This window comes from Argopecten irradians, chromosome 1 (assembly GCF_041381155.1).
Source record: "Argopecten irradians isolate NY chromosome 1, Ai_NY, whole genome shotgun sequence".
NCBI lineage: Eukaryota > Metazoa > Mollusca > Bivalvia > Pectinida > Pectinidae > Argopecten > Argopecten irradians.
The window spans coordinates 70,232,769-70,246,358 of NC_091134.1; the positions used below are offsets into that span (position 1 = coordinate 70,232,769).

At 37.2% G+C, this 13,590-nt stretch overlaps 1 protein-coding gene across 1 annotated transcript; it reads left to right on the forward strand.

Moving 5' to 3' along the window:
• Window positions 1-3,352: 3,352 nt before the first annotated feature.
• Window positions 3,353-4,718, forward strand: LOC138311138 (uncharacterized). Its single transcript, XM_069252631.1, has one exon. The coding sequence runs from the start codon at window positions 3,353-3,355 to the stop codon at window positions 4,619-4,621; it is 1,269 nt and encodes a 422-aa protein (XP_069108732.1). The 3' UTR covers window positions 4,622-4,718.
• The last annotated feature ends 8,872 nt before the right edge of the window (window positions 4,719-13,590 follow it).

A 13,590-nucleotide genomic window follows, 5' to 3' on the forward strand; every position in this document is an offset into this window, starting at 1 on the left:
GGAGATTTAAATAGTCGTACTCGTGAAAATGACGATTTTATTGCAAATGATTTAAATAGTCGTACTCGTGAAAATGACGATTTTATTGCAAATGACACTGGTTGATCGAATCCAGAATCACATAGCCTCTGTATTTAATTATTTGTGTGATGATGTTAAAGATTTACCCCGTAGAATTAACCCGGATACAACTGTTAACGATTTCGGAAACAGATTGATCAGTTTATGTAAATCGACTGGCCTTCGTATTATGAACGGCAGAGATCCTGACGGTACTTCGAATGATTTAACATTTTGTGGGTCAAATGGAATGAGTGTTATTGATTACTTAATTTTGCCTTTTTTAGCTCACCTGGCCCGAAGGGCCGGTGAGCTTATGTCATGGCGCGGCGTCCGTCGTCCGTCGTCAATCCGTCGTCCGTCCGTCAACATTTCCTTTAAATCGCTACTAGTCATAGAGTTCTGCATGGATTGTAACCAAATTTGGCCACAAACATCCTTGGGGGAAGGGGAACAGAACTTGTATAAATTTTGGCTCTGACCCCCCGGGGGCAGGAGGGGCGGGGCCCAATAGGGGAAATAGAGGTAAATCCTATAAATCCCTACTTGTCCTAGAGTTCTGCATGGATTGTAACCAAATTTGGCCACAAACATCCTCGGGGGAAGGGGAACAGAACTTGTATAAATTTTGGCTCTGACCCCCCGGGGGCAGGAGGGGCGGGGCCCAATAGGGGAAATAGAGGTAAATCCTATAAATCGCTACTTGTCCTAGAGTTCTGCATGGATTGTAACCAAATTTGGCCACAAACAGCCTTGGGGGAAGGGGAACAGAACTTGTATAAATTTTGGCTCTGACCCCCCGGGGGCAGGAGGGGCGGGGCCCAATAGGGGAAATAGAGGTAAATCCTATAAATCGCTACTTGTCCCAGAGTTCTGCATGGATTGTAACCAAATTTGGCCACAAACATCCTTGGGGGAAGGGGGAAAGAACTTGTATAAATTTTGGCTCTGACCCCCTGGGGGCAGGAGGGGCGGGGCCCAATAGGGGAAATAGAGGTAAATCCTATAAAACGCTACTTGTCCTAGAGTTCTGCATGGATTGTAACCAAATTTGGCCACAAACATCCTTGGGGGAAGGGGGAAAGAATTTGTATAAATTTTGGCTCTGACCCCCTGGGGGCAGGAGGGACGGGGCCCAATAGGGGAAATAGAGGTAAATCCTATAAAACGCTGCTTGTCCTAGAGTTCTGCATGGATTGTAACCAAATTTGGCCACAAACATCCTTGGGGGAAGGGGGAAAGAACTTGTATAAATTTTGGCTCTGACCCCCCGGGGGCAGGAGGGGCGGGGCCCAATAGGGGAAATAGAGGTAAATCCTATAAATCGCTACTTGTCCTAGAGTTCTGCATGGATTGTAACCAAATTTGGCCACAAACATCCTTGGGGGAAGGGGAACAGAACTTGTATAAATTTTGGCTCTGACCCCCCGGGGGCAGGAGGGGCGGGGCCCAATAGGGGAAATAGAGGTAAATCCTATAAATCGCTACTTGTCCTAGAGTTCTGCATGGATTGTAACCAAATTTGGCCACAAATATCCTTCGGGGAAGGGGAACAGAACTTGTATAAATTTTGGCTCTGACCCCCCCGGGGGCAGGAGGGGCGGGGCCCAATAGGGAAATAAGAGGTAAATATTCAAATTCCTTCAGAAAAGAAACAATGAACCTGTATTCAGAACATGACTTGACATTACAAACCAGGTGAGCGATACAGGCCCTCTGGGCCTCTTGTCTTTGTTTCCAGTGGTAAAGAAATTTATTGTTGGTAATTTTACTGAATTCTCGGACCATTCACCTTTGCATATTCAGTTATGTGCTAAACGTAATGTTAATGCTGATATCTTAAATGATTCTTATAATGGCGTAGATCGTCCTAAATTTGTATGGAACGATGAATCAAAACATTTATTTATGGAGTCATTTAATGTAAATTTAGACAGGCTGCATAATCATGTACTGATAAGAGGTGACCTGAATCAGATTTCCATTGATGAAAGTGTTAAAAATTTTACGCTTGAACTACAAAGTATAATGAAACCTTTTTTTATGAAATCGTGCTATGATACTAGAAAAAATACTTGTGATAAGAGGCAAAGGTTAATGACAAGAGAAGACAAACCATGGTTTAACGACGAATTAAAATTTTTACGAACGCAATATCTTGACGCCCTATATAATTTCAATTATGATAAAAATTATTTAACTCACGATGTACTCAAAACTAAGAAAAAGCAGTATAAAGTAATGGAATGTAGACTAAAGCGTCAATATGTGTGTGAAGAGGGTGACATGATGGAGTACTTAAGAAAAAAATAATCCAAAATACTTCTACAAACTTTTTGCAAAGAAAAAAACAAAAGCTCCTCAAATGCCAATGGATCAACTTTTTGATCATTTCAAAAACGTAGCAGGTCACGGTAATGGAGATGGTAATTTCGTATCCGATACTGATAACAGCGATTGCGAAAATGACGTCATCTATAATGAATTAGATTCTCCAATTTCTATGGAAGAAATAACGCTTGCAATTTCTAATCTTAAGAAGGGTAAATCTCATGGTCCGGATGGTCTGCTCAACGAATGTTTTATCTTCTGTAAAAATATGCTGATTCCATCATTACACACTCTTTTCAATAATATCTTAGAAGCTGAATGCTTTCCAGCAGACTGGTCGTCAGCACTTATTGTCCCTATTCATAAAAAGGGTGTTACTACAGACCCTAACAATTTTAGAGGAATAAGTTTAATAAGCTGTTTGTGTAAATTATTCACTTCTATTCTTAACAAACGACTTGCAAATGTTTGTTCTGATCAAGACATAGTCCGCTAAACCTGCCTATATTATTAGGCTTTTTTAAAAAAAAAATTTTGCCTAATATATAGACTATATATTAGGCAAAAAAAAAAAAAAATAAATAAAAAAGCCTAATAATATAGGCAGGTTTAGCGGACTAATCAAGACATTCTTACGGATGCGCAGTTTGGTTTCCGATCGGGTTTAAGTACAGTTGATGCAATTTTTGCTTTACAATCTATAATTTCCAAATCTTTATCAACCAAAAAAAGATTATATTGCTGTTTTGTTGATTTTCGGAAAGCATTCGACTTTGTTGATAGAGTAAGTTTATGGTATAAGTTAATCAAACTGGGCATCAGAGGGAAATTCTTGAAAGTTATTAAGGGTCTGTGTTCATTAGTAAAATCATGTGTTTTTGTGAATGGGAAATGTTCTGATTTTTTTACTAGTCATATTGGATTGATGCAAGGGGAAATTTTATCCCCTCTACTCTTTTCCATGTTTATAAATGATTTTGAAAATAGTTTTATTGAAAATGGTGCAAGTACATACGAATTCGGTGATCTCAGTCTATTTTTACTTTTATATGCCGATGACTTGGTTTTTTTCTCTGAATCTGTCGAAGGTTTACAAAGTTTGCTTAATTGTTTATGTGACTACACTAAAAGATGGAAGCTAACTGTTAACACTGAAAAGACCAAAATTGTAGTTTTTCGAAATGGGGGGATTATTAAGGAATCGGAATCATGGACATATGATGGAAACGGTATTTCAGTTGTTGATGAATTTTGTTATTTAGGCGTTTTACTACGATTTAATAACAAGTTCAAAACCACTATTAAACACGTAGCTAGTCAAGCTCGCAAGGCCGTTTTTGCCTTGCGGGCAAAGTGCAATCAAGTAAATTTCAATATTAAAACTTTATTACATTTATTTGATACATATATTGTTAGCATCCTTCATTATGCTTGTGAAACATGGGCGGGATTTAAAGCTGATGAAGTTGAAAAGGTTCATTTAGAATTTTGTAAAAATATTTTATGTGTAAAAAAATCAACTTGTAATGCAATGGTTTATTATGAACTTGGTCGTTTTCCTTTGGTAAATCAACAAATCTTCAAAGCCTTCAAGTATTGGTTTAAACTATTGAATAGTAATAACTGTATTTTGAAGGAAATATATCAGTTCTTTTTTAAGGAAACTGAAAAAGTACTTCCAAAACATAATTTTTTAGTGTTTATTAAACAGAAACTATCTGAACTTGGGTTAGGTTATATATGGTTAAGGCAGTCTCCTGCTGATATCATTTTACTTCCGTTAATTAAACAACGAATTGATGATCAGGCTAAACAACTGTTGTTGGCATCAATAAGCACTTCCAGTAAATGTGATCTCTTTAGATATCTAGTAGATGACGTAACATTACAATTTTATTTAACGAAGTCTCTTTCAAAACAACGTAGAATTTCTGTATCCAAACTCCGTCTTTCAGCTCATAATCTTGCAATCGAGACAGGTAGATATAGAAAGGTTGAAAGGAATAATAGATTATGTAGAAACTGTGAACTCTTCGAAATAGAAGATGAATATCATTTTTTATTTATTTGTCCAAAATTTTCAGATATTCGGAGAAAATATATTAAAAACTATTTTTGGGTAAAGCCATCTGTTTACAAAGTTATTGAATTGCTAAATACACATAACATAAAAGATCTTAATTTATTAGGCAAGTACATAATTGAGGCAAACAACAGCAGAATCACTTAATCACATATGTGCATTTCAATTGGTCTATGATAATTTAATGTTTACCCTTGTTGATTGTATATATGTATATTTTATGTTAATATTCCAATAAGTTGTATACTTACGGAAATAAAGAATTTCGAATTTCGAATTTCGAATTTCGACCCGAAGGGTCAAGATGACCTATTGTCATCGTGCACCGTCCGTCGTGCGCCGTGCGTAAACTTTTCCTTTAAATCGCTAATTGTCAAAAAGTTTGGAATGGAATTTAACCAAATTTGGCCAGAAACATCCTCAGGGAAGGGGAACAGATTTTGTATAACTGGTGACTCTGACCCCCATGGGGCTTGAGGGGCAGGGCCCATGCATTGGGGAAATTTTGTTAATTCTTTAAAATGCTACTTGTCAAAAAGTTTTTAACAGATTTTAAACATTTGGCCAGCCAGAAACATTCTTTGGAGAAGGGGATCATATTTTGTATAAATGGTGACTCTGATCCCCCTGGGGTCTGAGGGGCGGGGCCCAATAGGGGAAATAGAGGAAAATTCTTCAAAACGTTACTTGTCATAAAGTTCTTATTGGATTTTGACCAAATTTGGCCAGAAACATTCTAAGTGGAAGGGAAACAAATTTTGTATAAATTGTGACTCTGACCCCCCTGGGGCAGGATGGGCGGGGCCCAATATGGGACATTTTGATAATTCTTTAAAACGCTACTAGTCATAAAGTTCTCATTGGATTTTGACCAAATTTGGTCAGAAAGATTTTTGGGGGAATGTGAAGAGATTTTGTATAAATGATGGCTCTGATCCCTCTGGGGCAGAAGGGGCGGGGTCCAATAGGGGAAATAGAGGAAAATTCCTTCAAAATGCTACTAGTCGTAAAGTTTCGAAAGAATTTCAACCAGATATGGTCTAAAATATCTTTATGGGAAGGGGATCAGATTTTGTATAAATTATGACTCTGTGATCCCCCTGGGGCCTGAGGGGCGGGGCACAATAGGGGAAATAAAGGAAAATTCCTTCAAAAAGCTACTTGTCATAAAGTTCTCATTGGATTTTGACCAAATTAGGCCAGAAACATTCTTAGGGGAAGGGAAACAGATTTTGTATAAATGGTGACTCTGACCCCCTGGGGCCTGAGGGACAGGGCCCAATAGGGGAAATAAAGGAAAATTCCTTCAAAACGCTTTTTATTATTAATTTCTTATTGGATTTTGACCATATTTGGCCAGAAACATTCTTAGGGGACAGAGAACAGATTTTGTATGAATGGTGACTCTGACCCCTCTGGGGCAGGATGGGCGGGACACAATAGGGGAAATTTTGGTAATTCTTTAAAACGCTACTTGTCATAAAGTTTTGAATGCATTTCAACCAGATATGGTCTAAAATATCTTTATGGCAAGGGGAACAGATTTTGTATAAATGGTTACTCTGACCCTCCAGGGGCAGAAGGGGCGGTGCCCAAGAGGGGAAATAGAGGAAAATTCCTTCAAAACGCTACTAGTCATAAAGTTCAGGATTTTGACCAAATTTGGCCAATAACATCTTTGGGGGAATGTGAACAGATTTTGTATAAATGATGGCTCTGACCACGCCTCCCTCTTGTTTTTATTTGTGGAGATGATTTTCAGATGATCGTTAAGGCCCATGATCCTTTTGTTTCCGTTTTGCGTCATTTTGAATTTCAAGTTTGAATTTCCAGCCAGCAAGACAGTGTTTCAGTAAGGAATAAATGTTTTATGGGGGTTCAAATTGATACTGATTTCGTACATTTTTTCTACAAAAATAAGTTATTTCATTTCAAATGATAAAATTTAAAAAAGGGTTTTCATTTTATAGATATTGTATCTATGGAAATTGTGGGAAGCATTACTTACCCTGTTACACACCTCTTTTATTGCCCAGTTCGGAAAAAAAACCGTTTGTGTTTGTTTTTTCAATCAAGAGCCCTAAAACCTACCAGCACACGGACGCAAAACAGAGAAAAAAAACCCACAACTATGGCCTAAGTTGATAACTATCGACACAGAAATGTCAACGAACAGTAGAAGACAACAATCAGCCTTGGAAAAGGAATAATCTCATCTCATGCCATTTTGGTGTGTGACATTTAAGGATCGGACGGAAAATAAGGAAAAACCTGTTAATCAAAAAATGACACTATATAGTAATACAAAGCCAAACCACCAAAGTTTGTAAGACCACCTGTGGACGGACCTTAACTGGCCATTGTGACGCCACTTATAAGCCCATTCATACGTCACAATGGCCAGTTAAGGTCCGCCCACTGGTGGCCTAAACTGTTGTTCTGACCAGTGTGACGTCAGCTTGAATGGCCCTATTGAGTATTACTGCGGTGAATGAGCTTATTGATAGAATCAAAAGAAAAATTAGAAATAGGTTACTTCGAAAAAGTGAAAACATATGTTTTGAGAAAATCATAAAACTACGGTAAAATATAGCCAAATTATCCGGGTTAACAGAATTAAAACCAAAAGAAATATAGACATCAAAATTGCCTTAAATATCCATTAACTAAATTTGAGCCGGTATTATATAAAAGTAAATGCATTAAAATTAAGCCGGGTTCGTACAGGCAGAAATAATACACATTTATCTATCTACATTGATAGGGAAATAAAACCTCATTGGTTACTGTGCACTATGTACACTGGTGACCGTAATATACCAAAGATGGATGCCGGTGTAACGTTGAAAATGGACCCCCGTTGAAAACTGACCTCGGGTCATTTTTCAACGTTGAAAAATGACCACAAAAACCGTTGAAAACCGAACATTAAGCGCACTTTTCACATCGACCCGTTGAAAATGGACCCCGTTGAAAGGTGACCCCATAAGAACTCGTTTTTTTTAAATTACGTAACCCAACTTTCCCGATGACTGGCCTCAGTCGACTATGTATCTATCTTGCTTTGGGAAAAATGAATGCCAAAATGCCAGGTCGTTATTTTTATCAGAAGCCAAGATTATTTTTTTTTTGTACATTTTTATCGTTTTTTTTCGATTTTTTTTCAGGGTCATTTCAGGACGTGCCAGGTTTAGGAGGTAGTGGAAAGCCAGAGTACCTAGAGAAAAACCACACCACACAACACACCATACCACACAACATACCACACCACACCACACCACAAAACACAATACACAACAACACCACAACACCATCATACGACAACACAACACATCAACACGCAACACAACAACACCAAACAAACACCAACAACACACAACAACACAACACAACAACATAACACACAACGGCATAACACACAACAACATACAACATCACACACACAACAAAACATTATACAATAACACAACAACATACAATAACACACAACACAGCACACAACAACACCACAACACACAACAACACCACAACAAACAACAACACAACACACAATGTTCAACACAACAACGCAATACATAATGATACAACACACAACAACATCATACGATAACACGACACAACATCACAGAGCAACAGCATAACACACAACCTCACAAAACAAAACAACAGCACAACTCAACATCACACTGCACAACAAAACATCACACAGCACAACAAAACCTCACACAACAATACAACACCATTCAACAACACACGCCACAACCACAGAACACCATACAACAACGCAAAATACGACAACACTACACCACACAACCACACAACATCGCACAATACAACAAAACACAAAAAACACACAACATAACAACACACCAAAAACACACAACAACACACAAAACAACACTATACAGCCACACAACACTACAACACCACACAACACAACAACACATCACACAAAAACAACACACAACCCAACAACACACAACACTAACAATAAATTAAATGAGGTATTTGTTACGATGATAACAATACAAAATTTCAATTCACATCGAGGTGATTACGTAATTTAAATAATTTAAAAAAATAAAAAAAAAAAAAAATGTTTATGCAACAACTATATATGTGTATACATATACTAAGGTCATTTTTCAACAGACGATCCGTTGAGAATTTGCCAAGGTCATTTTTCGACAGACCTGCCATTGAGAATTGACCCTAGACGCTGTCAATTTTCAACGGCAAGTTCAATTTTCAACGGCATTCGGGGTCCATTTTCAATATTGAAAAATGACCCGAAGTCAATTTCAACGGAGGTCCATTTTCAACGTAACACCGGCCAAATCGGTAAGTTTCCTTTTTTGGCTGATTTTGATGGTTAAAATGACGATGAATTTTTTTTCATTGCTCTTCGAGGGAAGAGCTTAACCTGCTGTATGTCAGACCTGAGAATTGGAGGATCCCATTTACATAAAGGTCTTAGCATCAGACCTGGGTTTTTTTTTACATAATTATTTGTACCTAATCATTTGTCATGACTAAACATATTTTTAGAAAATACAATTTTACTTAAATACCAATGGATGGTTAGGTACGAAAAACATTTTGTAGGAGTTGTTTTTGCCAGCCGCTGTCGGCCGTCCTACTTTCTACATGTATCTTAATAATCACTGTATCATTTGCTTCTTAACATTTTAAGTAAACTCATCACTTTTTCGTTCTTTTATCTTCTTAATTAAACTATTATTAATGAATCAAACAAAATCAAGAAAAAGTCAACTCATCATTGAAATCTGTGATAATTTTATAAACTGAATCCAGTTTCATCTCTGTCTCTCGTTTAGATATATATCTGTTTGAATATGTAACAAAAATCAACACTTTTCAACCATGATATGACATACCCGTCTATACTGTGCACGAAATACAGGACAAAGTATTATACAATAAAACATCAATTTTACTTCTACGCAATGGTGAATAACTCTTCTGTTCCGTGGGCTACTTGCATTTTTGGATTTCGTGAACGTACGCTCCCCAGAAGACATTTTTCTATGTAAAAGAAGCGTTTCCGCGAGCGTAAATAGCGCACATTATATATGTACTCCGATTTTTACGAGTATTCCATGTTGTAAATATTGTATATGTTTATGTCGACCACTTGGAAGACGAGTCTTTGACTCAAACTATTATCGGTTTTAGACTATTATCTATTATTGCGTTTGTTTACTGGTACACTTTTAGTCTACATCAAATTGATGGCGAACATAGACTGATTACATGGACAAATTAATGGCGAACATAGCTATAGACTGATTACAGGGACAAATTAATGGCGAACATAGACTGATTACAGGGACAAATTAATGGCGGAACATAGACTGATTACAGGGACAAATTAATAGCGAACATAGCCTGATTACAGGGACAAATTAATGGCGGACATAGACTGATTGCATGGACAAATTAATGGCGAACATAGACTGATTACAGGGACAAATTAATGGCGAACATAGCCTGATTACAGGGACAAATTAATGGCGGACATAGACTGATTACATGGACAAATTAATGGCGAACATAGACTGATTAGAGTGACAAATTAATAGCGAACATAGCCTGATTACAGGGACAAATTAATGGCGGACATAGACTGATTGCATGGACAAATTAATGGCGAACATAGACTGATTACAGGGACAAATTAATGGCGAACATAGCCTGATTACAGGGACAAATTAATGGCGGACATAGACTGATTACATGGACAAATTAATGGCGAACATAGACTGATTAGAGTGACAAATTAATGGCGGAAAATAGACTGATTACAGGGACAAATTAATGGCGAACATAGACTGATAACAGGGACAAATTAATGGCGGAACATAGACTGATTACAGGGACAAAATTAATGGCGGAAAATAGACTGATTACAGGGACAAATTTATGGCGAACATAGACTGATTACAGGGACAAATTAATGGCGAACATAGACTGATTACAGGGACAAATTAATGGCGGAACATAGACTGATTACAGGGACAAATTAATGGCGGAAAATAGACTGATTACAGGGACAAATTTATGGCGAACATAGACTGATTACAGGGACAAATTAATGGCGAACATAGACTGATAACAGGGACAAATTAATGGCTGTACATAGACTGAGTACATGAACAAATTAATGGCGAACATAGACTGATTACGGGGACAAATTTATGGCGAACATAGACTGATTACAGGGACAGGGACAAATTAATGGCGAACATAGACTGATTGCATGGACAAATTAATGGCGGAACATAGACTGATTACATGGACAAATGAATGGCGGAACATAGTGTCACGAGAGTGATAGTATGTGAGTTGGTTCACGAATATATAAACAGAATCCAACAGCTATAAACAGTTGAAAGTTTATTCATATAAAAACGGAGACAGATAACCCTGAAATAAAAAGAACAATACCTGACAATATATAGGGACACATAAATGAACAGACTACTATATCTTCTATATTTATACTGTAAGGTATAAAATATAAACAGGTATCTATTTAATATATTATATTAAATTGTATTTTAATTTCCGAGTTACATATATTTACAAATAACATTTAATTTCCAGTCACTTGACTCTATGCATTGCCCTAACCTCACCGACCACGTGCGGTCCTTTGTTATACATAATATAAAGCTTTATGGACAAGTTATTTAAAGAAGTTTTAATTATATAAAGTATATTAATTATATTGCATAGTGAAGAATAAGTTAATTACTTTATTTCTAGTTATACATTAAATAAACATACCTTTTAGTACTGTGGCCGTAAAGCACACATGTACAGTCCAGTGCCTATTTCCAGTAATGTGCGGACACGCTTCCTCAAGGGTGGGCGTGCACGTGCAAGGACAGGGTCATGCAGGGTCAATGTGACACACTCAACCAATCCATTCACTCGCCTCTCATACGTCATCATAACAACTTACACACAGATTTACATGTACAGGACATTACATGACACAGGGACATGTAATATAAATTCAGACAGACACAGGGACATGTAAATTCAGACAATACACAGCGCATGTAGTTAAAACACCATATATAATACATATTATATATATGGTGAATTTAAACACCGCGACAACTGATTACAGGGACAAATTAATGGCGAACATAGACTGATTACAGGGACAAATTAATGGCGGAACATAGACTGATTACATGGACAAATTAATGGCGAACATAGACTGATTACAGGGACAAATTAATGGCGGAAAATAGACTGATTACAGGGACAAATTTATGGCGAACATAGACTGATTACAGGGACAAATTAATGGCGAACATAGACTGATTACATAGACAAATTAATGGCGGAACATAGACTGATAACAGGGACAAATTAATGGCGGAAAATAGACTGATTACAGGGACAAATTAATGGCGAACATAGACTGATTACAGGGACAAATTAATGGCGAACATAGACTGATTACAGGGACAAATTAATGGCGAACATAGACTGATAACAGGGACAAATTAATGGCGGTACATAGACTGATTACATGGACAAATTAATGGCGAACATAGACTGATTACAGGGACAAATTTATGGCGAACATAGATTGATTACAGAGACAAATTAATGGCGAACATAGACTGATTACATGGACAAATTAATGGCGAACATAGACTGATTACAGGGACAAATTAATAGCGAACATAGACTGATTACATGGGCAAAATAATGGCAAAACATAGACTGATAACATGGACAAATTAATGGTGGACATAGACTGATTACAGGGACAAATTAATGGCGAACATAGACTGATTACATTGACAAATTAATGGCGAACATAGACTGATTACGTGGACAAATTAATGGCGAACATAGACTGATTACAGGAACAAATTAATGGCGGACATAGACTGATTGCATGGACAAATTAATTGCGAACATAGACTGATTACAGGGACAAATTGATGGCGGTACATAGACTGATTAGAGTGAAAAATTAATGGCGAACATAGACTGATTACATGGACAAATTAATGGCGAACATAGACTGATTACAGGGACAAATTGATGGCGGTACATAGACTGATTAGAGTGACAAATTAATGGCGAACATAGACTGATTACAGGGACAAATTAATGGCGAACATAGACTGATTAGAGTGACAAATAAATGGCGAACATAGACTGATTACATGGACAAATTAATGGCGAACATAGACTGATTACAGGGACAAATTAATGGCGAACATAGACTGATTACAGGGACAAATTAATGGCGGAACATAGACTGATTACAGGGACAAATTAATGGCGGAAAATAGACTGATTACATGGCCAATAAATGGCGAACATAGACTGATTACAGGGACAAATTAATGGCGAACATAGACTGATTACATGGACAAATTAATGGCGAACATAGACTGATTACAGGGAAAAATTGATGGCGGACATAGACTGATTGCATGGACAAATTAATGGCGAACATAGACTGATTACAGGGACAAATTGATGGCGGTACATAGACTGATTAGAGTGACAAATTAATGGCGAACATAGACTGATTACATGGACAAATTAATGGCGGACATAGACTGATTGCATGGACAAATTAATGGCGAACATAGACTGATTACAGGGACAAATTGATGGCGGTACATAGACTGATTAGAGTGACAAATTAATGGCGAACATAGACTGATTACAGGGACAAATTAATGGCGAACATAGACTGATTACATGGACAAATTAATGGCGAACATAGACTGATTACAGGGACAAATTGATGGCGGTACATAGACTGATTAGAGTGACAAATTAATGGCGAACATAGACTGATTACAGGGACAAATTAATGGCGAACATAGACTGATTAGAGTGACAAATTAATGGCGAACATAGACTGATTACAGGGACAAATTAATGGCGAACATAGACTGATTACAGGGACAAATTTATGGCGAACATAGACTGATTAGAGTGACAAATTAATGGCGAACATAGACTGATTACGTGGACAAATTAATGGCGAACATAGACTGATTACAGGGACAAATTAATGGCGAACATAGACTGATTACAGGGACAAA

Bases quoted from the DNA above. Each gene is read 5' to 3' on its own strand.
- LOC138311138 (XM_069252631.1), top strand. From the start codon at position 3,353: ATGTTTATAAATGATTTTGAAAATAGTTTTATTGAAAATGGTGCAAGT.